This window comes from Argiope bruennichi, chromosome 7 (genome assembly GCF_947563725.1).
Source record: "Argiope bruennichi chromosome 7, qqArgBrue1.1, whole genome shotgun sequence".
NCBI classification, from domain to species: Eukaryota; Metazoa; Arthropoda; class Arachnida; order Araneae; family Araneidae; genus Argiope; species Argiope bruennichi.
Window position 1 is genome coordinate 56,171,804 of NC_079157.1, and position 26,535 is coordinate 56,198,338.

General features: G+C 31.9%; 1 protein-coding gene across 1 annotated transcript; it reads right to left on the reverse strand.

Moving 5' to 3' along the window:
* Nucleotides 1-8,616: 8,616 nt before the first annotated feature.
* On the reverse strand, nucleotides 8,617-25,137 carry LOC129976251 (uncharacterized). The gene is made up of 8 exons (XM_056089731.1): nucleotides 24,597-25,137; nucleotides 22,652-22,783; nucleotides 21,518-21,668; nucleotides 18,810-18,871; nucleotides 17,041-17,268; nucleotides 14,455-14,746; nucleotides 11,603-11,845; nucleotides 8,617-8,983 (listed from the first exon to the last, which is right to left on the reverse strand). The coding sequence occupies exons 1-8, from the start codon at nucleotides 25,071-25,073 to the stop codon at nucleotides 8,835-8,837; spliced, it is 1,734 nt and encodes a 577-aa protein (XP_055945706.1). The 5' UTR covers nucleotides 25,074-25,137; the 3' UTR covers nucleotides 8,617-8,834.
* Between the last annotated feature and the right edge of the window lie 1,398 nt (nucleotides 25,138-26,535).

A 26,535-nucleotide genomic window follows, 5' to 3' on the forward strand; every position in this document is an offset into this window, starting at 1 on the left:
TTATGCCTACGCCAACTGTATTTAAACTGCTTTAATAGCAAGCATTTTTTTTAATTCTGACGCCAGTTGTCAGGAAATATGCTAAGTACAGATTACCAATTTGAAAACGGAATCATTAAACGAGGTTGACATTCGAAAATCGAATATTTTTTTCTGTGCCCTCCTCCGCATGTTTTGTTCTCCAAAACGGTATTCATAACCGAAAATACTTGAGCGTGGAGGTGGATTCGAAAATAGCAAGTCAGCATCTGGCCCTCGATGATGGAACCTCATCGGAAGAAGGTGTCTTTGTGTCTCGGAAGAGAGGAATTAATCAGTAAAAAAAAAAAGTTGCTTTTTATCAGTCATTTCACCGTCTGGGAGAGATACTATGCTAATATTTTCATTCTAATAATAGAATACCAAGTCTGGAACAAATCGAAAACACACTTGAGATGCATCAAAATAAGATGCTTTTTTTAATATCCCTTGTTATCTAATAATTTACTGAATAAGAAGTTTTTATTATACGAACTTCATTTCATCTGCCTGCATATTTTAATTTTGTTTTAAAATTACGATACTATTCGCGCCCAGTAAATCAAAATAATCTAAAAATAATTATAATAAATAAATAAATACTTTAAAGCTTATTGTCAGTTTTCAAAAACATGTTACCGTTCCACGAGGACAAAACTTTTGGAATTACATATGATTTCATTCTAAAAATTACAAATACAGTGCTTGCTTGCCACATCCATCATGTGCGACAGCTTTTGCTTTAGCACAGTATATTTTCACAGATATGTAAGCGTCATAACTCAAAAACGCAGTGATTTAAATATATGAAAATTGGTATGTGATTTTGAGACTACAGTTGTAGTTAGGTGTCAAATTTTCGTTTTAATCTGTTTTAAAAAGATGTTCATAATACACATTCGATCTTCTGGTACTTGCGTATTAACCGAATTACAACCATTAATCGCACGCTAGTAAGCTCTATCGTAACTATTGTTCACCACTGGCGTGCAGTTGATAATACAAAATATATTTATTACAGAATATTCGATCAAGCTTGGGGCAGACCACTCTTTTTGTGGTTTCGTGTAAGTACTACATTTCACACGAGACAATCAGGAATTGCAGTACCGGTATATCGGGATACCGATTACCGGTATTTTGAGCCATTTGTACAATTTTGTAAATACTGTTTTTTTTTTTTTTTTTTTTTTTTTTTTTTTTTTTTTTTGGTATTTACTAGAAATTTTTAAAATTGTTTCCGCCAAATGTTCAGGGATCACCAACATAGCAAAATAGTATACGTTTTTGTTTTTATGTCTCCATAATGGACGAAATTAATTAGACTGTGATTACAAAGTTGCATCGTAAAATCAAGAGAAGTGATAAAATACTGTTTGACAACGGACTGTAAAACCCTCCGCATCAAACAAAACAAATTACAATACAGAAATCAGTTATATCCAAAACCATCCGATGAGAAATCGATTTATTTGAAGATTAGGGATTTAGAGGTAAAAAAAAAAAAAGGAAAAAGTATATCGCACATTGCTAACAGTACCACCAACTTGCGTAGATGCCTAAAGAGCGTTTTCGACAGCTGGTAATTTTTGCACAAAATTACGTTCCAGGCTTAATGACAGTGCAATTGATGCATTATGTTTTTTTAAGATCACATTTCAAAAATTTGTAACAGTGATATTTACACTTTTTTGTGATTTAAATAAATAAGATGTTCCTTTACTTTTTTGTGATTCTTTATATACTGTTATAATTTATAAGTTACAAATTATTTTTTGTGATATTTACACTCTCTAATAAAACTGGCAAATAAAACAAACACCTGTATTTTCTTTCTTTTTCTAAAATTTCTACTACCGGTATTAAAATCTATAAAATACCGAATACCGGTATTAAATATTTGGTCTGATATTGCAATCTCTAGACACAATAGTTTCGGAAATTCGTTTTTAGTTTCACTAAACCCTGAAACTTACCTTAAATTAAATCCTCAGGCGCTATTATGCACCATTGTGCGGATCATTCTCCTGCCTCAATAAATGTAGCACTTTTAGCTTTCAAATACCTATATCAAAGATATTTTTTCATTCATACGAAAAACAACTGCGGCTTGTCTTTGCAATTTCCTAGTCAATATTTTTTTACAAATATCACATAATAGCAAATTTTGTAATTTTTATCACTCGTAATTTTATACAGTCGCAGGGTCCCTCGGGGGGGGGGCACCTCGAAATGAGGATGAGATGCTTCCGGCATGGTGGTTGGATCTCGCCACCCTGGAGGGTACACTAATAGGTGGGGGATCTGGCTCCTCCCATCGATGACGGGACGTGCTTCCTTCGGGGAGGGTTGTACCGTGGCCGGTGACGGCCCTTAGGACTCAACCACAGTTCCCGCCAATTGCTGTTGCGGTGGTCCGGTCATTCAGTTTTTATGGTTTAAATCCGTGTGCCTTAGGGCGGGTCGGAGAGTTAGATGGTTGACTTGACTTATACAGTCGCAGGCAGATCAATTAAAAATATATTATCAGCAACGCAACAAGTAAATAAAACTGTAAAAAAAATTGTATGGATTATAAAATATTTTAATATATGCAATACTTCGCCAAATATAAAAGCATAAAGACCAGGTTTCTTCTTGTTTCATGAGGCTCATTTAATTATTACAGTATTTAAAAGCCGGCATCTTGACATAGGGGTACATGTCTTCCCCTTGATCTGGGCGTCCTGGGTTCGAGTCCCGGTTTGGGCATGTTTGTTTTTCAGTTGTTCTATCTGTGAGATGTGTGATTGTGCCCTCCTGTAAAAAGGGGTTGTGCAAGCGAATGAGTGATGCCTGAGTAGCAAAGTCGTGCTCTTGGCCCTAGTGGGCGCTACTATGAAAACAAGAGACGCTCCCCCCACCGGCTTAAATCGCTGTCTTCGTAACAGCGGGCTTGTCCATGGCAAGTGCCATTAGAAACAACAACAGTATTTAAAAACAATGAGTGTCAGCTTGAATAACATGGAGTACAAATGAGAATGTTGAGCAATCATAAGTAATATTAAATAAATAAAACTATATTCATTTTCTTAAAGTTACTAAAAAAATTAACTTAAAATAAATTAAGGTACGTTTTTTTAAGAAGTATTATTTTTAAATTAAAAACATAGAACTGAACTTTTTTATATCAGTTTTGTTTTTACATAAAATCCTGTACTTAAATAAATTTTTCTACATGATTTCCGAAAGTTTTAAAGTATTTGTCATATCGTGCGACTATTTTTTGAATTTTATGGAATTCCGTGGTCTGACTTGATAACCTTTGCAGAGTAGCCGTTTTGAAATCATCATAGCGTCGTAACGTTGATGACCAAAATGCTTTTTTAAATGCAGGAAAAAATGATAGTCACTAGGTGCTAAATCGGATCATTATAAAGGTCGATAATGTTCTTTCCAGCTAAATGATACAATGATATATTGGATATGATTAGACAAATGTGTACGGGCATTGTCATAAAGCAAAATAACATCCTTACTCATTATGCCACGCCGTTCGTTTTGGATTGAAAGACGTAGTTTAGTAAAGGTCTCACAATAAGTTCTAGAATTTATTATGTTGACAGGAGGCAAAATATCCATAAACAACAGCTTCTTCCAATTCCAAAACATAATACACATGATTTTTCGGGTTGAAACTTCGGGTTTCGAACTTTATTTTCTTGCGTGAAGTTGAATGTCGCCAATAATTTTTACATAACTTGAGTCACTCATGTTTCATCGCCTGCGACAATTTTATTTAAAAAATTCATCATCAAAATTATTATATTACTCGAGAAAAATCAATGCACTGATTAAATGTTTGAGTGCATCTGAGTCAACATGTTCGATAACCAGCTTCAGTACAATTTAAGATGATTTAAGAGTTTCTGTAACAATTTTATAAAATATACTTCTTGAAACTTGGGGAAACTTATTGGATAAAGATGAAATCATAAAGCTTCTGTTCTTGCAAACTTTACCATCAACTTTCTGCACCAAAGTTTCAATAGTGACAGAAAGTCGCCAACTTTGTTCCTCATCATACATATTTGTGGAGCTATATTTAAATTTCTAATTGATTTTCTTACTATTCCTTTGCTCGTAACATTTATTTTTGTCTAGGAGAGAACAGATACAATTCAAAAAGAGCTAAGAGTAAGTTGTATCATAAAAAAAATATATTTGTCTCATGTTTTGACGAAAACCAGTTGAGAAAGTTTTGATACTAATAGGCTTTCCAAATCAAATAAGATAGAGGCTTTAGTCATAGTTAGTGCCTAGTATAAAAGGAAAAACTTAGTTTTAAAAGTTTGAAATTTACAAAATGCTAAATTAACAATAATTAAAAATATAAAAGTTTTTGAAAATAACATTTTATTATAAAGTGATCAATAAAAGCAATTTGTGTTTTTAAAATTATTTGTATTGAACTGTTTTTAATTTGTACCAATTTGTATTGTACCACTGTCCGAATATACTGCTATGCAAAGTATTTATTGAAAAAAATGAAGATCTTTTTTTCAAGGTTGAATATTTATTTATTGAGCGTGGAATGCTCATACTTTTCAAAATATCAAACAAAAGTTGGACTTTTAAGTATAGCTAGAATATTAAAATAAAGAACAATTTAAATTAAATGGTTTTGTCGAAATCCTTGTATGAAGCGTTTGAAAGTTGAAAAAATGTTTTGTAACAAAACATATGTCGCTTTATTGTATTTTTCCATTAATAGCAATTTGTGACATGTAACAAAAAATAATCCAAGAATCCTTGTTAAAATTTGTATCTCAATTAATATCTAATTTAAACCAGTCTAAGGAATACTTAGAAATGATTCTGAATTCCATTTCTTTCTTATTACTTCACAAAGATTGACTTTTGTATCGAGCTATAATGTCTATGAATGATATAATATAATCTTATAACATTCAAAATAATATAATTCTATACACTTATTACGAACATGCCGATTAAGGGGTTAATTGACCTTTTGATAATTAAAATAAAACTGCTTGCTTTTTTTAAGGATTTAGAAAACAATAAATAGTTTTGTTTTTTTTTGTTCGCAAAAAGTTTAAATCTCAGGGATCTCTATATTCGTAATAGTGCTTTACAGAAAGAACAATGAAACAGAATTGCAGCCGTTGTTCAAGGCTCTGCTCCGGAGAAGGTCGTGCTCAGAGGCGCGATGATCCATTGAATTAACTGCGAATGAAAAGAATGCAGTTAAAAAAAGAACGCCAAGAAAAATTGCAGAGAATCCGGAGACAACGGCAGGCCTCTGAAGAGACTCAGTCTGGAGGTATAAATATCTCGTTCTCTTAACGCACTCCGGCAGATGGATGGATAGTTCCGGAGGCATTTTGTTAGGCGAAGATTTCTGGAACGAATCTCCACTAACCCCGAAACTTAGTTCTCTGAATCGAGCCATTGTGGTGATGGCGGAAGCGTTACCTGTGACGGAGATAACAGCAAAGTAGTGGATTAAGTTGTTAGGAACAATGGTTTATCAGAATAAACGAACAAATCGCTTTTTCCCCTTCCAGAAAAAAAATAGTTTCATATTTCCATAAATAATAGTAAAGAAAGTTTACTATAGAACTATATTATATTTACAAAATTAAGTAAAATATCCTACTTTGTCTAAGTTTTTTACTTTTTTGTATACGTAGTATAAAGAAAACATTATAATCGTCAAAAAATTCAAACTCCAGATTTTGACGAATCTTCGCGTTTTAGACCTCCTTGAGTTCGAAAAACACATTTTTTGGAAATGTCTGTCTGTCTATCTGCGACACAGATAATTCAAAAACGCTTTGATGTGAAATGATGAAATATGGTATACTCTCTTACATCAAATTTGTAGATTTGCATCCAATTTTGAGCAAAATCCGTGCAGAAGTCTACCTGTCCGGCTGCTCGAAAATAAGTTAACACGATTGCTACAAAACGAAGAGAGCTAGATGGATAAAATTCTGTATACGCATTTAACATCTGTATCGTAGACACCTGTCAGATTTTGAGTCAAATCCAATGAGGGGTTGACCATCTGTGTCTGTACTATCAGAAACATGTAAACGCTATAATAAAAAACGCAATGAGTTAAATATATTAAGTTTCGTATGGGATTTTGTGACTACAAGTGCAGCTCTCTAGCTTACTTTTGTTAGAATCGATTGTGAAAAAAGCATCTAAAATACAGATTCGATTTTCGGATTTATTAAACGTATACCAGGGCTTTATCGCCAAATAACTCGCCAAGGATGGCACGATAGATTCAGCAAAACACTAAACTGATCCCAAAGGTTAGAGTTTCGTAACTATTAAACGCCAGTGCCATTCAAGGCATTTTCTGGCATATGCCTTTACTAGAGAAAAGTTTTGGAGGATCACTCCCGCTGGTTTATTAATCAAAATCTTGCAGATCATTGTTGTAAAAATATTTTTATTTATATTTCTTTATTGGGGGAATATTTATCAAATTCTAATAAAATATATAAATTAACGGTATAAAAATGTTCACTCGTTTAAAAATACAGTATGTATATGTTATAACATTCTCACATTATTAATTTCTTTTTGTGGCAGATAATTCTTATTATTTTAAGAGCACAGGAGATAAAATATTAACTGATTAATCCATTTTTTTTTCAATATATTTTGATGCTTCGTTCCCATCTGAAGGAAATGAATGACAACTCATTTTTCATTTTTTGTTGAACAATGTAGAAACTATTGTTCAACAAAAATTTAAACAACCGCGTTTCAGATCTCTCTGAGCGTGAAAAACATATTTTTAGAACCGAAAGTAATGATTTAAATAAATGAAATTTGGTATATGAATTTAAGACTATGAATGTAATTCTATGTCATATTTTGATTTCAATATGCCGAATGCCCAGATTAAATATTCAGTTTTCTGATACTTGTGTATTAACCTCATGCCAACAACTAATAGTCAAAGATCATACGGTAGATTCAGTAAAAACGTTAGATTCAAGCGAAAAAATCGATACAGTACACTTCCAAGTATCCGGCCTAATGTGACGGAAGGGTAGACCGGATGACAAAAACGCCGGATAAACCAGAACTCTATGAACTCATTTCTTTTCCCACGAATACCAGAAGACAAAGTTTTTATGCCAAAATTGACTGATATAGTACTATTTTCTCACATCTTATTGAATACTAAACTCTCCATTTATCTCAAACCACGCAGAATGTGAACGCGGCTGCGGTCCGGTGAATCATAGAAGCCATTGCGGGTAACGTGTCGAGTTAAAACAGAAGTCTCTGTACTGGTAATTTATATAGGTTTATATACTTAATGTTTCAAGAATGTATTAAATAAAAAGTAAGTTAATGGATATAAACTGTTCAAATTTTAACAAAAATTCTATAATCTCCACTGTGGTACACTTAAAAAGCATTCATTAAGCACACCCCAAGGACAATTTACGAATGCTGTACGTACTGTGCAGTTATAATCAGGAACAGCGACAACAATTGAGGTCCGTTACACAAGAAAGCTGCTCTTTTCCAGACACAACATGTATTTTGCACATGATACATAGGAGGATCGTAGCAGACGCCTGCTTCCAATGTTTTAGCAATGTTGCCACGGCAACATCTTTCCTTCTCCATTTGATTACGATAAAAGAAAATTAGGCCGCGTAGAACGGAACCGGATACTCGGGAGTATACTGTATTTTGTAAGTATCATTCGTCAATGCTATACAACTAAAATAAGACTCTCCGTGTGTGTGCGTGTGGCTGGCATACATATAAATCTGTTTTGATCACAAAGTCCTCCATGCCAAGAGTAATGCTATTGAGGATACTGGTTCAGAGATGATCGTTCTCTGATTCAGATCTAAATCACGATCTGTGTAGGAGTGAATGAAATGCATGAATGAATTCCGTCCCGTTAAAAGGGTTGTGACATGTGAGTAGCTAAGTCGTACTCTTGGCTCTATTGGCGCTACCGAAAAAAACAAGAGACGCTCATTTGGCTTAAATCACTGACAGATAACTGTCAGCGGACTTATAAAGTGGCATAAGTCATAACAATAAAAATAAAAGCTTTGCTACAGATAATGTATCAAAATAATTTTTAAAAATAAATTAATATATGAAAATGAAATCGATACTATTTAAAAAGGTAACTTTCGAATTTTGCAATTGGGTAAAAACCATTTTTGTGAGATAATATTTCTGGATTACATAACTGCAAAAACGCCAAAAACTTTTTTTTTAATTATTATTCACTTTACGTTTTAAGTAACTTTTAGACTTCTAAAATTGTTACTGACCTTTTTTTTTTTTTTTTTTTGAAAATAATAGCATCAAATTTAGTCATCATCTGACAAAAGCATTAAATTCGTATAAAAACACATACAAATAAATATTCATCCTTATATGTATATAGATAGATAGTTCATTATCCTTCCTTTTTTTATTAAATTATTTTTTACTTACGTTTCAAGTTTTTCAGTCAATTTTCTAGAATAGAAAAATATTTTAAACCTTCTGTGGAAACAAGGGAAATGCTGTGATTCATGACATTACAAATAAAAAAAACAGAATGAACACGATTTATTAAACTTAGCAAAAATCAGCCTTGTTCGAACTTTTTTTTATCTTTCAGTGTAACTATATGTGTGTGTTTTTCTCTTTCAGTAAAATTATAAAAAGAATGCTATTAGATTGTTTTTGGATTCAGATATCGCATGCAAAATTAAATTAAGTAATTCTGCACTGCACGAGTCTCCCTTGATGCTGCAGATGATAAGAATTCAGGCAATGAACACGTCTTCCTCTTTAGCGAATCGAATGAAGCCTTCTCGATTCTTCCAGAATTCTTCGCGTTCTGCCACAAATTTGTGTAGATCTTTCGCAATTCTCAGAGTCTTCTTCGTGTACGAAGTCTTAGCTCTTCTTAGTCCTGAGAAAATAAAACAAAAACTTGATAAAAAAATAATCTTGCTAATCACTTTTTATTGATGAGCAATATTTTTGATATTCTGACTGAGCTCTGAAAAAAATTTTTAGGCCTAAACATACATCCGTACCATAAAAATATCACTTTGCAAGTATTCAGCTTTCAAAAAATTTAGTTAGCAATCCTAAGTTATACTGTAAAAGTTTCGATTATATTTAAAAACATGGCGGATATACCAGTGACAGATTTGAACATTTTTCTACCCTTGTCAATGTACATTGTGAGATCACTCTTTTAATAAATTAATCAATTTATTTGCACATTTCAAATATTTTTAACTTATTTATTTTAAGCTATTTTTTATTTCAGTAAATTCGGAGGAAAGCACATGCTAAATAGGGCTTACATTCAGCTAGTTTCAATTCATCCACTAAGACCACGCATGCGCAGAAACTGTACAGTAGTAAGTACTTGCCCCGTCAAAGCAAGAACTGGATATTGTCCAGTCTCTCAGCACTTGCGCAATCTTCTTTCTGCGCATGTCTGATCTTACTGTAAGTGTAAACCCACCTTTATTGTTTATTTATTTATTTTGAATCATGATTGTATGGTCACTCGTGCGCACGCAGTATTTTTGAACAGTTTGAAAACCTCAGTATTTATAAATACTATAATAACTATAAAAGTTAAGTGAAATCTAATGCAACGAGAACCTGACTATTTATCCTTTAAAAAGAATGAATATTATCCCAATGTTTCAGAATTCATAATATTTTTACCAATTTATTTGATTAATTATTACTTAGAATTAATAGTAATTTAATAGAATTAATAGTAATTTGCTTATGGCCCTAGACTGATGCCTAGTGGAATATCCACTACTGATGATACAGTCTAGTCTCTAAGTTCTTTAAACTTTTGCCGACATTTTTGTTAAGGTGGCCGCCATCCGTTCGATCATAACTGTGTTTCATCTAAAGCCAAATCTGGCGAAGTATTAAGCCTAATCAAAAATTTTCCTGGGTCAACATATATTCATCTTTTATATCCAAGTTGAAATCATTCCTCTTAACATGGAGCAATTATTATTATTTTCATCATTAAAACTATAAAATAATTATATACAAAAATATAATCAAAATAAAGTTAAAAGTGAAAGTATGCAAACAAAAAAAAATTCTCAATAAATTCCCGCCAGAAGAAAATTGCATAAAGGACGAATTCTAATTGATAGTGAAGCTACTTGCCACGAAAAGGGGAAAATTCCTTTTGTAGGGAAAAATCCTCTTTTGTAGTGTGGTGAATTGCATATAAGCCAGTAACAGCGCTTCTACCCGAACAGCTGTTTTGGTAAAATCGGATCGTTACTGGACTGTTAACCACAAGGTCCCAGGTTCTATCCTTACGCGTCCCTTACCTCTTCAGTAGGATTTTTGGCAATCTGTTTGCTTTCTGTTTGAACCTGGTTCTATATTTTTTCAGGGATTCAAACAGAATTTCTCACACACGTGTTTTAGCACCTAGAAGGATTAACCATGCCATTAAAATGTTTCTCTAAAAAAAGGGTAAAATGGGAATTGGAAGATTATGCATTTTTTCGGCATAGCTTCTGAACAAATCACTCACAAAAAAATTCTCGTTCACCATCTTAAAATTTAAAAAATTAGCTTTATAAGAGCATCAATATTGGTATTATTTTTCTCTGAATTTCAATCATTTTTTCAAAACTAATTTAAGTATAATTTTTATCAGTTCCATTTTTTTCCATATTTCATTGTTTAACATTTCACATCGTGATCATTTTCTGTCACACTGACATTTCGTTTTCTATATACTTTATTTTAAACTATTTCTCTCTGGCGACCAGCAGATTCATCGAGAATATTGGCTGTGTTTAATTTCAATTAAATCTCTTAGTTATAACTTGATATTCATGATTTCCTCAGTATTTTAATATTGACATAGGTTCCTTTTACTTTAATAGCTCTCTTCTGTAGCTCTGTTCTGTATATTTTATACTTGAACCTCCCTTATAGAGTCAAGTCCCATGACAATGTAGTGCTATTAAAAAGTTAAATGTTTAGTTAATATGTTTCAATTTACATGTTATATTTGGCAATAATATAGATTCCCTTTCTGACTCGTCTTGCAAAACTGCACAGATATTTAGCAGAATTCTTTAGCTTTTGACAATGGAAAAAATCATTGAATTGAGAAAACTGTTTGAATTTTATTGTAATAACAAAATTTATTGTTTAAAATCATGCAAAATTATATTTTTTAAAAATATTCTAAAATCATAAAAAAATTGTATGGCAATTAAGCAGTTATCATTAAAAAGACAATTTTTTAAATCTTATATTAGTAGGAAAATCATATTTGCACAATAGTATTTTCGTAATTTTCAGGAAAAATATCAAAATGAGATTTATTTTTAGTTAATCAATTTCAAACAATTTAAAGAAAAAAAATCGTTATTTTATCAGACAAATTTGATAGTTTGTGGATTTGTTTCGTGAAATTTGGTACTTGAAACGATCTCTCTTGTAGAGTGTCACCATATAAACATACGCGCGCACACATGTTTTCTTTACTATTATTAGAGATTCCGTTGTTCCTTACCTTTGTTTTTCAATATACTCTCCAAAAACATCCTGTCTTTCTCTAAGGAAGCCGTGATTTTGGGGCCAATGCAACTCACTGGCTTCGCCTTCTCTGCTTTCAGTTTAGCTGCCAGACGATTTCTGACTGACTTGCTTTTCCGGACTGGCTTCCGATCCACTTCTCTTGAAATATCCTCCACAGAACTCGAAAGACTCGTCCTAGAAGCTTCTTTTGAGGACTCACTGCTGTCCGTAACTCCACCTGAAAGCAGTGATAATAATGGTCATATCAATCATACCCTTAACTACAACCAAAGTTCGTTTTCTTCATGTACTTATTTTGAGTAATTTTCGTGGCATTTCGAAGCTAATTTTAAAATGGCCAATGGGAGTCATCCAGAAAATAAGTTTAGCACATCGCTAAAATATGGCACTGTAAAAGACACAGAACGAAAAGATATAAGCCGGGTAGATTATGGATATAGCTATCGTATGCGGTTGTAACTTTCTGATCGCTTACATAAACGTCGTTTTAGAGTGCGAAGATCTCGGTTCTCATTTCTCCTTACGTCCACTGCGAAGGTGGATCCTGAACGCTAAACATTATTAATCAACACTGAAGAAACTGTGACGAGCTATTCAGAATAAGAGGCATGGGGTGCTCAATGGTGATGTTGCGTTGCTCCACAACAGCTTTTATCATACTCAGCAAATTCTACAAAATACAGCAGTTCTGCAAGAACAGGTGGAAGTTTCGCTGGTATATGTTTGACCATTCATTGTATAATCCTGATCTTGCTCCTAGGGACATCCATCTGTTCTTGCAATGGAATAGATTTATGTTCTGTCATCGAATTCACACGAATGAAGACTTGCCGAAAAATGTAACATGCTGGCTTCATTCCCAAGCAGCATACTTCTATGGCACCTGACTACAAAAACTTATCTCACGGTCTGACAGGTGTTGCAATTTTGGTGGTTATTATGTTAGGAAGTAGCTGAAATATTACTGTGTCTTTTGCAAAAATTTTTCCAAGTAATCATGTTTTATTTTTTATTATGACCCGCGGGGAACTTACTTTCTGGATGACCTTCGTATTTTAAGTTAATATAAAAAGGAAAAAATGATGACAGAGGATAACAAGAGCGATTGGTCCCTCTGAAACTTTCTCGCATACTCCTTAATAAACGTGTTATTTACTCTTTCTCTCCCGCATTAAAGTTGAGGACTTTAGGCAAGACCGTGAGCGCCACGGGTCAGATTAGTATTATCTCTGGAATCGGAGATCGGCTACAGGTGGAAGAATAATATACAGATGGAATATACCTCCCTCCATCTTAACTCTCGTGTATACTAACAGTCCTCCACATTGGTGCTTTGTGTTTCGTAGAATGTGAAGAAAACTGAATGTGCATGTTGGACGTTTACTTTCGAATTGATTAAAACCAAAATTCCATACGCAATTACAATACAATTTTAGTAGCAAAATCGTATGCCATATTTCAATAATTTAAGTTATATTTTACATACACTCAAAAGCAGACAGTTAACCCGTAGATGAAATTGGTTCAAAATTTGCATCATGTATCTACACATTAGCTGTTAAACGTATGCACCATATTTTATCTATCTAGTTCTTTGCGTTTTGTAATTGCCATATTCACTTGTACTCAGACAGAGCAACAGACAAGCCTTTTGTAAATGTATTTCGTTCCGTAATTGCCGTATTCACTTGTACTCAGACAGAGCAACAGACAAGTCTTTTGTAAATGTATTTCGTTCAAAATTTGATAGAATTCTATAAATTTGTTGAAAAGTCCATTCACCAGATTTGGCATTTGGTCTTAACAAAATTATAAACATATCAGAAATAAATATATCAGAATATATCTATAAGTATATCAGAATACATCAGAAATCGACCTACCAATCGTCTAATTTAATGCGTTTTTGCATTCTAGTAAATGAAGTATAAAAAGCATAAAGCATTGTAATCGTTCAAAAAAAACTTGAACTCGAGATTTTGAGGAATCTACTGTTTCAGACTTCTCTGAGTCCGAAGAACACATTTTTGGAGTTATGTTAGTCTGCCTATGAACTCGATAACTCAGAAATGTTTTGAGACAGATGAATGAAATTTGGTACACGGATTCTGCTCCAAATGTATAGATTACTATCAAATTTTGAGCGAAATCAGTCAGTCAAAGTCTGTCTGTCAGGCTATCCGAGTACAAGTGAGTGTGAACAACAGAACGAAAAGAACTAGACGAATAAAATATATTTTGGCACATGGAATTCCTTCCTTCAAGATTTGACCGCCTACCGATCTGTACTTTTTCTTGCATATAGACACTATAATTCAAAAAGGCAATGACTTAAATGAAATAAATTTGGTATGTGATCTTGTGACTTTAGTTATAGTTCCATGGCAAATTTTAGTTTTAATAGGTTAAAAAAAAGTGCCCTAATTACATATTTTCTTTTCTGGTGCTTGTGCCAACAATGCATCGCCAATAATAGACCGTTCAGTAAAAACGGCAGATTCACGCCAAAGCTCGATGTTTTGTCATTTTTGTTCACTAATGCAGTGGTAATACAAAGAATCACACAACCCTGATTTGTGCAAATGTAAATATAAAGTTGGCCTTCATAATTATGTCTGACAAGGAGATACAGCTCTTTCATTAGAAAATATGAGCGAAAATTTCGTGAATGCTCCTCCCACTGGTTGATTTACCATATCAGCAGACAGAGAAACAATAACAGATTTTTCAACATATATGTAGAATTTTAATTTTTTGATGACTATAATATATTCTTTTTATATACATTGTATACCCATTGTAAACAAAAATACAGCAAACACTCACTTGATATTTTAAAACTGGAATTTGATTTTTCTGAGCGAGAGGGTGATGCATCCTTCTCTAGTTTGTATGCAATACTCTCCAGCCAGTCTTTCGAAACCGAAAGTTTGGTGGGCGACTTGGTTCGTTTTCCGATAGCTGTCATCGGTCTTGTTTTCCGACTTTTTTCAGGCTGATGACTTACGGTTTCCGAAAGCTGGCTCTGTCGTACAGAGGCTGTCATTGGTCTTGACATTTGGCTCCTGTTGGAGTGAGGACTAGCGGTCTCACAAGTCGTTTTTGCTTCTGAAGTGGACTGCAATAATAAAAGCATTATTTTCTAAGTGATATAGAAATTAATCTAATTCAAAATATTAATATAATATTTACATAAGCATTTCAAAATTTATCTCTCTTGCTTAGGACATATATATATTGTAAAAAAACGATAATTCAACATATATGTATATATAGTGAGTCCAGGTATTTAAAAAATATACAATGAATATCGCCAACCAGTATGAATAACTTAAATACGACAGTTGCAAAAATAGGCAGCTTATTAAATTATAAAATGCTATTATAGAATTAAATACAAATATGAGCATATGTCTGTAATAATATTTTTAAATTTAAATTAAATCTTAATGAATTTTCTAACTTTTACCTTAAATTAACCCATATTAACTTCACTCTAAATTGTTCTCTTATTTCCTGATCCAATTCCCACTGTTTTATTTAATTAATTCTAACGCGCTTAACAAAATTGCTCTCTCCGTGGTTCCCACACCAGGAACGAAGGGCTAAAAATCCTTAACACACATACCTTCAAAGATACCGAAGATTCCCTTGCAATTCCCTATCAAAATTTCTTAGTAAAACACTGAAGGGAAAATTTGCTGGCACTTTGCTCTTATATCGCCATGTAGACAGACATCCTTTTATCATCACCTCTCCGGCATCTTTAAGTTAATTTTGACTCCGCGCAAAATAAATTGAAGTTGATTTCAAAAGTGCCTTCTTCTCTGCGCGCATCTTCAAAATTATGTTTAATTATATTTATTGGAAATTGGTTTTTAGGAATTAGAATTATGAGAAAAGTAAGCATGAAATATCGGATTTGGAGAATTACAACAGTGTATCAGTAAAAATTCATAATTTTATTTCAATGAATGAGGGATTTAATGCAGGAATAAATATAGATTACTCGGTATAGAAATATAGAATAAATATTAATTATCCTTCTGAAGCAGAAGTTCACTATTTACCTATTTTCTCCATGCTCAGTATGGGAATCAAATTATTATAGTTTTAATTTTAAAAAACGAAATTAAGTCATTAATAAATGTTGTAATTCGAAACGAAAATTACATGGAATCTATAAACATCTATAAGGCTCTATATGCTTTTTATTTAATTTCAAAGTACAACACAGCCCGAAAACAGAATATATCATCTAATTATATATAAAAAACCCAAAAAGATAATATATAAGGTGATCCAAATTAAACATGAAGCATTTACTGATCGTTTCAGGATCCTAGGAACAGCTCTTTTCGAGCACACTTCGCTAAGAGATGATGTGCAGAAAGAATAGTTGTTATGATGCCTTTTAATTCTACGAATAATCTGTTTTCATCCTAATTCTAACTGTAAATATCTTCTCTTATATCTTTCCTTTTATTCCCCCCCCCCTTTTTTTTGACGAAATAAATATCAATTGGTGCATGTTCAAAAGCGTGAAGAGTTTCCGAAAATGAGCAGTAGGGAACTACTTGTGCAAGAATTATTGGTTGAGTTACAATTAAATTTTGTGCACGTATTCTCCTGCGTGTATGTGGTTTTGATTTCAGAAAATTAATACATATTATTAAATAAAACTGAAAACATTTCAAATATCTGCCTATATAGTGAGTATAAGAAACTATCTTTCATTTCTACTAACTTTACAAAATCAAGTGTTACTCTTCAAATTGTTTTACCAGAGAAATAATAATATTTATGCCGAGCTCAAGACATTTCAATAGATAAAAGGTTTGGTCAAAGGTCTTAGTACTCTTAAAACTCATCGGCGGATGATTTTGTATTTTAAACAGAAGGGAGCACTTCCTGTGGAAGCTAGACAGGAACGTAAACCCAGTGAAATGCAGAAAAGAAAATGCATCTGTGATGATGAACAAGGAAAAACAAATGGAGTAAAATGATACTTGTAGTGAAAGCTTGGCTTAATAAATTCGCATTTTCTCTTTTTTAGAAAATTATTGTCCGTAATTTTTAAAAATAAGCCACTCTTAAGAACAGTAATGACACTTTTCTACAACAGTCCAAATACGAACATTATTCTTCTTCTGAAGATGCACAACCAATAGATTATGTGTACACATTTTAATAGTGACCCAGGCTGTGATTTGGATCACCCTATACGACCAGACTTTGTTTGGGAGGATAACATAAATATCTATTTAATTATTGCATTATACATATTCTGCACAATTAATTCATTCAATCAAGCATTCATCCATACTTGAAGAAGTTTCTATAGGTTATTTCATTTAATTAAATAGAAAAAATTAACATCATGTGTCTATTTTTAAATAATAGCGTTGTTACCGTCATCCTAAGTTCCAGTGTTGTTTTGTACGCTCTTCTTCGCACATGGGCGGTGACTGGTCTTTGCGAACGAGGTCGATTTACCTCTTCATCCCCATAGGAAGATATACAAGATGATCTGTCAGATAGCTGAGAAAATTTCGAAGAAAATAAATGTCTACTGGAAGTACTCGTGGCACTTTCGGGGGTAGATTTGTTCGGCGACAGTGGAATTCTCTTCTCTTTAGCCTAATAGAATAAAATCGTTAAGCATAAACAACGTTTACACAGAAATGCGAATTTTTTTTTACATTTAATTCATCTATACAACAACAAAAATTATTTTCGTTTTAATTTCACTAAATGAGTTAGCGAAAAAAATTGGTAGCTGGAACATAATACTAATGAAAGCAGTGGAAGTACTTTCTAATACTTTCTCTATCCCTAATAACGCCCCCCCCCCCTTCAATGAAAGTTGTTATCATCTCAAGCATAAAAGTTGCGAGCTTTCAACAAGGCCATGAAAATCATGAGTATTTAGATTATTATTTTCAGAGTCCCACAATGAGCTTTTTGTGTTTTGTATTATAGTTAAGATAACCCAGTAGTTTGGGCGCCTTTTTGTTTACCAATTTAGAGCAAAATTTCAATCGTTCTATCTTTTAGTTATTGCATTTACACTTATGAGAATATAAAGAACGATAAATGAACAACACTTTGATGAATTTGATTCGAAATTTTTTGTGAATTTACACTTTATATGCTAAAACTGTCTACTAAATTTTAAGCATCTAGTTTTTTATTTTTTTTTATTTAGGTTGTTCTTTTGCGCTCAGATGGGCCGATCTTCATATTTCCATTGAAGGAATTTCGTTCGAAATTTGATAACAGATTAGCAAATTTGGAGTAAAGAATTTATACCAAATTTCATTTGTCAAGCTCAAAGTATTTTTAAGCTCTCATCTTAGATAGGTAGACAAGATTCTCCAAAAATGTATTTTTCTGATTCATGGGGTGTCCAAAACAAAAAGATTCGATAATATCTCAAGTCCGAAATTTTTGGCAATTAAAATACTTCCTTTTTCCTTTCCTTCGTAAACAGAAAACCGAAGATTGTGCTCGGGGTATACATAGTTGGCTTTAAAAATACAAAATAAATATTTGTCTTTTTGGTGGTTTCAGATACTGGCTTCTTTTGTATTGAAAACTTTCTTGCCCATCACTAGTTGAGAAACTGAATTACACGGACGTTGTATATATAGAGAAAAACAATTTTGGAAATTCGATTAAATTGTGAAAGAGACTTGTGCTACATATGATTGATTTCACTTCTAAACGGACTGAAAAGTAAAGTAAAATAAATGATACTATCAAGTAAAAAATAATAAAAAGTAAGGGAAATCCATCAGTAAGAATTATAAATTCAAAACAAACAGAAAAAAAAACTTGTTCAATGAAATTATTAAAAAAAACATTTATAGCAAATAAATTTACTCAAAATAAAAACTGAAAGAATGACCGAAATTTTTTACTTGGAAATCATTTAAAAAAATCCAAACAATAAATCTAAAATCTAAAACTCAATTCTATAAATATTTATTGGCAAGGCATTAAAATAATATCTGGAAAAAAAGAATTGGATGAAAGAAAAATGAATTTGCCATTTTTTTTTGTTTGTATGATTTTTATAAATTTAAAACATAAATAAATTTCGTCTGCTGAATTATATAAAAAAATAGCATCACGTTGAGAAAAAATAAATTCAGTAATATAAATCGTTTGTCACTCACTGATTTGCTTCTTTTATGTTTCGTCTTCAATCGTTTACCATTCAGAGTCGCATCTCTATAGGCTGAAGCAAAATGTGTAAGTTAATTAATTAATTAATTAAACATTAATTATTAAAAATATAATATATCCATCCCTAAATAAATATTAGATTTTTAAAATATAAGATCAGCAGGTATTTGCATTAATCATATAAAGGAAAATCTCTTTCTTTCTGTATATATGTATCTGTATATTTCTGGGTGTTCTACAAGCTAAACCATTCAACTTAGAACTACAAAATTTGGTACAAATATGCTTTGGAAGGAGGAAATATAATAGAACCTAGAACCATTATTTAAAACATTAATTATTAAAAATTAATCGCAATGTGTGCATTTTTTTGAATAAAGCAATTGAAAATTAAGTTGGATTTTGATTTTTTTTTTTTCTCGATACCTTCGGAAATAGTAATTACAGAAAAATAAATTTTGTGCCAATTTAAAATTTAAAAAGCCTTTTTTATTAAAAAAATTTTTGTTCTTGCATATTTTTTTTCCTGAATTTTGACATTTTTTAAAAAATTTTACATAATTTTCCAACATTTATTTTCGTTGTTGCAAAGAATTTCAAAGATTTTTTTTTGTTATCTCATTTAATATTTAATCGAATGATTTTCTTCCATTATTAAAAACTAAAAATGAAAGATTCTTTTTATTATATGAAACATCAGAAAATGAAATTACATTAAGGCAAGATCAACCTGCAGTTTGAAATAAATTACCTAGACGATTAAGTTTTAAATGACACTATGATGTTAACGGAATTCGACTCAATTATGAAGATTCATCTACATAATAAACAGGACAGGTGTAAGGCTATTTCAATAAAATGGCTTTAATGTCTTTCTCAATTTTATATTGACTATATTAATCATTATAGTCATTAAAAATTATCACTCAATTATTAATTGATATTATTGATTCTTAATTCCATATGCCTTTTTTTAGATAAGGAATCAATAGTTAGAAAATTATTCAACGCAAGTAGTACATAGAAGTACACTTTCTCTTGGCTGTTTTGCTTCATAATTCTAAAAAGAATGTATGCATTCTCGATATGACTCATTCGTTTTGCTTGTGCGAATGCTGCTATGAAATAGTTATAATTTTTTTATTCAAATATATGATGAATTAAGTTAAGTTTCAAATGAATTAAGCTAATAATTATGGTGTAAAAATTTCAATATTGTATGATTTAGCTCTCAGATCTATTCCATTGATTGCAATTAAGTGCAAAACAATCTGCAAAGTATTCGGTTAAATACATGAATCGTATATGTATGTATAAAAAAAAGATACTGTAGTAGGTCAATGGTTGCAATTTATCAGGGTATCCTACAAGTTTTCACACCTCTTTTTATACAAAATGAATATACGACATTTGCTTATATATAAGAATAATTATATTATAATTATTCTTATATATAAGCGAATAGTATTCTTATATATAGTGCTTTAGATAAGAATAATTTTGTTCTATCACCTTCTACAACCTCTTAGGAAGCCCCATTATTCCTTCTATCTAAAATTATTGAGTCTTGCTTGAAAAATATTCCTGGAGGTGAATTTTTATTTCTCTAACGAATTGAAACCGTTTATCATAGAGAGAATATTTTAATGATAGGATAAGTAAGGGTTGGATGGAGCAAGATCTGTGAAAAACGGAGGATGCAAATTAAGTTGTAACAGGTTTTCTTTTATAGAAAAACCAACATGTGGTTTTCCATTGTCGTGATGAAAAACGACGGTTTGTCATTTAGTGAATTCAAGCCATTTTTCTGCTATATCGGCTTTCCATTCATCATACTGACTGCAGGAATTTAAGGAATTTTTCCTACTGGAAATGCATTCCTATCTTAAGTTTAAAATAAGAGACTAGTGGATATTTTACATAGTGTTACGAATATTTAATATCGTCTCCCTGCCAAGTAAATGTCATGACTAGGAAAAGATTTAGAGTGATTGCTAATATATGCTGGAAAGATACCAAGTCAATAACACCTAAATTTGGCGATTTTGGCGATAAAAGTAAAGGTTCTGAAATGCACAAGAACGGTTATATCTCAATTAGGAAACGAGATCTAGAAATCCTGTCGGAAAACATATATAAATTCGAAAGGATGAAGCGTTTCCCTCTTTGAAGCTGAGTTTGCAGAGCGAGTCAAAAGCTGTGGTCTCTGAGTTCATTTGCTATAATGTGATAGACGATTTGTTTAAATTTTTTCTATGAAATTTGCTGGGAGTTTCTACAAAAGCTGTGAAGGTTGAACATCTCAGCTGCGTGTACGCTACCTGCGCTTTGTGTTTTCTTGCAGAATAAAGCGTCATTATAATAATCCAGCGTGTCGGAATTCTTTCAATGTACGTCCGTCAGAGGATTTTCTTAACAATATATATTTATGCATAGAAGAAATTATCCAATCTCTCATTTATTTGTGGGAGTTCCAGAATAAATTAATCAAATTTCTCTCTCTAATCTACAGCAAATAAGTAGTCACTTAATAAACAATTCGAGTAATAGACAATATCTTTAAACGGATTATATTCTTATTCAACTACCCATTGTACATGATTACATCTAAAAAAAATTTTATATTAAAAATGTCGAATAAAAAATTTAAAGTAAATAATTTTGCATAACATATCATTCATACATCCAAATAAATTACCTGAAATCTCATCGAGAGCCATTCTGATTTTGTGGATTCCTTGAATGCATTCTGTGCTATCCGGCCGGAGACGCCTTCCTTCCACGAAACACAACATAGCCCGCTCCAGATCCCACATCGAGTACAAGATTTCCCCCTTCAGGACCAAAGCCTAAGGATTAGATACATTTAAATACATTACAGATTGAGCTCGTGAATGAAAATAAAATTAAAAACATTCGGTAGCTAAAAGCAAACTTCTAAGTAAAATAAGAAATTAAAAGTAATTTTAGAATGTTTAACTGACATGTGCAAACAGGTCACTAACTTTTCTAATGTAAAAAAAAGTATATAGTTCTTGGCCTAAATATTAAGCATTCGATGTATTTTGTCACTAAATATTTAAAACAGAATCATACATATAGACCTGAATCGTTTGTTGTTACTTGCTGGTTTTTCTTAATCTTTCCAGTTTTAAAGCATAATTTTACTCAGCTTTAGAATTTACAGAAGCAATAAAGAATTTAACAGTTTAGTTTGATAAAATTAATAACCTGTTTCAAAATAACATTACAGCTATTTGGAGACTTACCTCTTAAGCCGCTCTTAGATAACAAGAACGACACTTGAGTTAACATCCCCAACTCTCTAAACTTCCGCCAACAAACCAACAAAAGGGCATTTTTTCTCGGCGGATTTAACTTAAACCAGATCTGATTACACTGCCGTTCTCCGGTGGAATCGAGTATCGGATCTAGAACCTTCCGATTCCATTCCATCAGGTCCCCTCCCGCCAGGTGGCAAATCAAAAATGAGAATAGTAGCTTCTAGTATGGTGGTTGGTTCTCGCCACTTTAATGGATACAGAAATGGTGGGGATCGACTACCTCCTATTGATGACTGGTCGTTCTTCCCACGGGAAGGGTTGTACCATAACCGGTGATGATGCTTTAGACTATTTCTGTATATATTTCTGTCTAAACTATTTAGACTATCCTTTAGATTATTTAGACTATTCCGGTCCAGTCATTCAGATTTTTCCGTGTGTCTTCGGGCAGGTCGGAGTAGCCGGTTATGATATGGTTACTATTAGGCCCTTGTGGCTGCTGGAATACAGAAATATATACCAGTCTATTTTGTTTAAATATAACTTACTTGGAAATACTTTGGATCCAGGGTTAGGACTTCGTTTACGTGCTTCAGAGCAAGTTCAGGTTGTAACATTTTAAAGCAACAGAGGCTCTTTTCCGTCAGCCATTCCTTACGCTCCGGGTCCACATTGAGTGCCTAGAATGATATCAAAATGTTACCAGAAGCGGAACAGGTGCTGAAATTTTCTTTGCAAACTTTTTGAATACTCAGTTATAAAATGATATTATGGTAGCTAATTGATTAGAGCAGAGACAGATTAGAGAAATGGCGGGAGTGAAGTCTTTTTAGTTTAATGCTGTAAAAAACAAAACCTCTTTAGTTTTTTACAGCAGATATAAAAGCCCTTATCAAAAATTAAAATTTTGCCAAGTGCGAGATTAAGTCCTGTGGATACTTATAAAAAATGTAAATTTAGGATCTTCTTTGGCCCTACCCAACTTTCAAAGTCAGAATTTTTATTATTTTAATTTAATTTCTGTATAAACAATTTTTAAGTATCAAATATTATGAAAAATTGGAACAAAACATTTAATTAAATCGTCAAAAGAAAAAAAAACAAATCTCGCATATAATAAAAATTTATATTTACTTCTAAACATAATTTTAACCTTGAAATGATAACGTTATCTATATATCTCTTCAATGGAAGAGTAAAATCAGTTAGATTTCTATCTTTAAAATTGGTCTATTTTCAAGTGTTGGCTTATTTAAGTAAACAAGAAGCATTTTTATTTATTAAAATAAAAGCAAATGTTGCATAAAACATATTTTCGCTTACAAATTTGGATATATATTATATATTGCGATATTATGAAAGTATAAGAATTCAAATAATGACATTTTTGAATGTAAAATGGTAAGTAAGTGAACTGGTCATTTTTTAAAACAAAAACAATTATACAATCTATATCTAAAACAAAATATCGATTATTGAAACAAAAGCTAATCTTAGAATAAGATTGGATAAGTTTATAAAACATAATAATATAATGGTATGATAAACGTATAAAGGTTAAATATATTATCAAAAAAGTGATAAAATAAACATACTCACAATATTAGGTATTAAGAAAATGAAAGAATGCCTGGAATTTATGATAAAAGGCCTTTGCTTTTTCTTAAGTGACAGTTTAAATTGTTAAGTCTCATTAAAAAAAAGAGCTTTTTAAAAATTACTGGCTTAAGAAAAAAGGATAGAAAATATAAATTACATATATATCTATGAAAATATTATTTCTTAAAACGTTATTCATGAGAGAATCAGTCGCATAGAAAATTATAAGTAAAACAATTATTACCATTTAATTGCTATAAGGTCAGTCATCAAATTATCATCTTGTTCGGTCAGCGGCTAACAATTTTTTCGGAAATAAAGGCCTGATAATTTCTCCTTCGACATTTTTAAAAAAGAGACTATCGATAATATATATTACACAATTTTGTTAAAGAAAACGTTATCAGGGTCGAGTACTAAGATTACTCAAATTTAAATTTCAGAAACTTAATAAGATTCTTTATATGTATTCAAATTCTCTTGCAGATTGGTGTAATCAACTTTTTCTTTAATTGGAGGATTAGCTCATAAGTTAACAATTCTGAAAAAGCTTTAAATTGAGCAATCAGATTATAAAAAAAATATTCTTAATCAATTTGCTTATCACTGTTTTAAATTTTATTTTAAAATAGTTTTATATGCCAGATACTGAACTCAATTCTTAGAAGGTCACTCGAAATTTTTTATTTTGTTATTTTAATTCTATATAATATTAACTTAAATATTGTTTAATTGTAGATAAAATTTAAATCGATAGTAAACAATTTAATTTCGAAAATTCTAATAAGGAATAGCAGAGGATCAAAAGTTATATAGCCTAAAAGTTCTATATGTTTTATCCTCTATTGGTTATATAGAGTATATATCAACATATTTCTATGATTCCCCCCTTACCTTGTTTATAAGTACAATGGCTTCCTTATATCTGCTCTGATGTACAAGAAATCGTGCTTGCTGAAAGAAGATTGCTGCGCTTCTGGCTTCAGGAGTTCTTCGGAATATTTCGACAGCTTTCTTTCTATCCAATGCCTCTTTGATGTCCTTCGTACCGATGACCACCATTGCGGCACGGGCTTTGTCCGTGAACACCTCCTCAGGCCGGACATCTTTTCTCTCCTCTTCTTCCATATCGGCAGAGTCTACGCTCAGCATCTTGGTCAGCTGGGATTCGGCATCAGCAAAGAGGCTCAACCTCCTGCTATCTTCACTGAGAACACTCACGCTGCCCACCTGGAGACTCCCCCTGTGGTCTTGAGGGGTCGGCCCCGCTTTCAGTTTCTGAATTTCTTTCCATTTGGGGGTTGCGTCGATAGTCACTTTACGAAGGTCTTCGCTGACACTCTCTACGTCTGAAAGCTGGACGGTAAGCATGGTTAATGACTTAGAACAAGTGGTTCGGAGTGCCTTCTTTCGAAATTCAGCTGATTCCGCAGCAGTTCGGTCTCTCATTAATATAGATCGGGACGTAGATATGAAACAAGAGTACAGAAGTTTTTGGCTGTTCGTTTTCGTCCTGGTTGTCATGGTGACTGGGAGAATGACAAGACAATGATATCACGGAAACTTCTGTAAGCGGTATTAATTGAACATTTGATTAAAGAAACGATAAAAAAAGTTACTATTGTATTGAAATATTTTTAGAAAATATTTTAACAAATTTTCTTTTATCCATGTACATGTACTTTTAAATTTTAATCAGTGGATAAATTGAAGAGTAATTAGGTAAGTGTCCTGCAAATAAAATTTAAGATTTTTTGTAAGCTTTTTTTTCTTTTCTATCTCACATTTTGGGGTTTGTATCACTGGGGTATCTAAATCAGGAAACGTGCATTCCTTGATCGTATTTGTACTGCATTTGAACATCCTTCATCATCTAGAGGTGTCTAAAAATGTAATGCATTGATCTAATCTTAATTTTGAACAAAAAAAATCATTAATTATTAAAAGCAACATCGTAGGTAGACATTTACACCAAAACATGATCTGAAATTCGACGTAATCCTGCCGGTTTATTAGGAATGTGAGGAATTGGAATAAACAACATCCTCTATGAGTTCAGAGTCTAAACATCATCACCATAAATATCTTTTGACCAATGAAATTCTTTCTTGGAAATTATGCAAAAGAATATATTTTTTAAAAAATTATGAAAATTCAAAAACCAATCACACAATTAATTTAATACAGTTAAAGGAACAATTTTTAAAATTTTTGAAATGCTTTAAAAATTAGGGTTTTTTTTTTTTTCTTTTCTTTCTTTCTTTTTTAGTGGGAGAGGGGAGGGGGCTATAATATTTTCAAGAGTTATCGGAGATCAATGACGAAATCTTGTTTTATTTTTAATTAAAGCTTTAAATTAAAATTTCAAAAAAAAATTCGGAGGTGCATATTCCTACCCATGAAAGTATATAAGTAAAGTTGCCTTTTTGTTCATGTCAATTTAATTTTAATTTTTTCCTGTCTTTTGACAATGTTTTAAAAATATCTTTTTGTAGGATTTTCAACTATAAAAATTGCTGCTTGTTGATATGTCGTGAACATTTAAAAAATAGACCAATTATTCAGGTATTAAAATCATCTGCCTAAGATCCGAACGTAAGACAGTTTTAATCGCTTTTGACTTTTAAAATGGAGTGCAAATCAAATCAGCAGAAATTAACCAGTTTCCAAAATCATTTTTTCGATAAAGTAATAATCAGTGAAATAAGATAAACTGGACATTGATATCGTATTTCAAGTCACATTTACAAACTTCCCTGGCGCAGTATGCGAACGTATTCGGTTCTTAACTACAAAATTGGTGGTTCTAACTCATCTGGGATGGAGAGCTTGT

What these genes read in the sequence shown, in the direction of transcription:
- LOC129976251 (XM_056089731.1), bottom strand. Translation starts at nt 25,073, where the DNA reads ATGCTTACCGTCCAGCTTTCAGACGTAGAGAGTGTCAGCGAAGACCTT. An exon ending in TGGATCCAAAGTATTTCCAA is followed by an intron (nt 21,669 to 22,651) that starts GTAAGTTATATT and finishes TCTAATCCTTAG; the next exon opens with GCTTTGGTCCTGAAGGGGGA. An exon ending in GAGTATATTGAAAAACAAAG is followed by an intron (nt 8,984 to 11,602) that starts GTAAGGAACAAC and finishes TTATTTTCTCAG; the next exon opens with GACTAAGAAGAGCTAAGACT.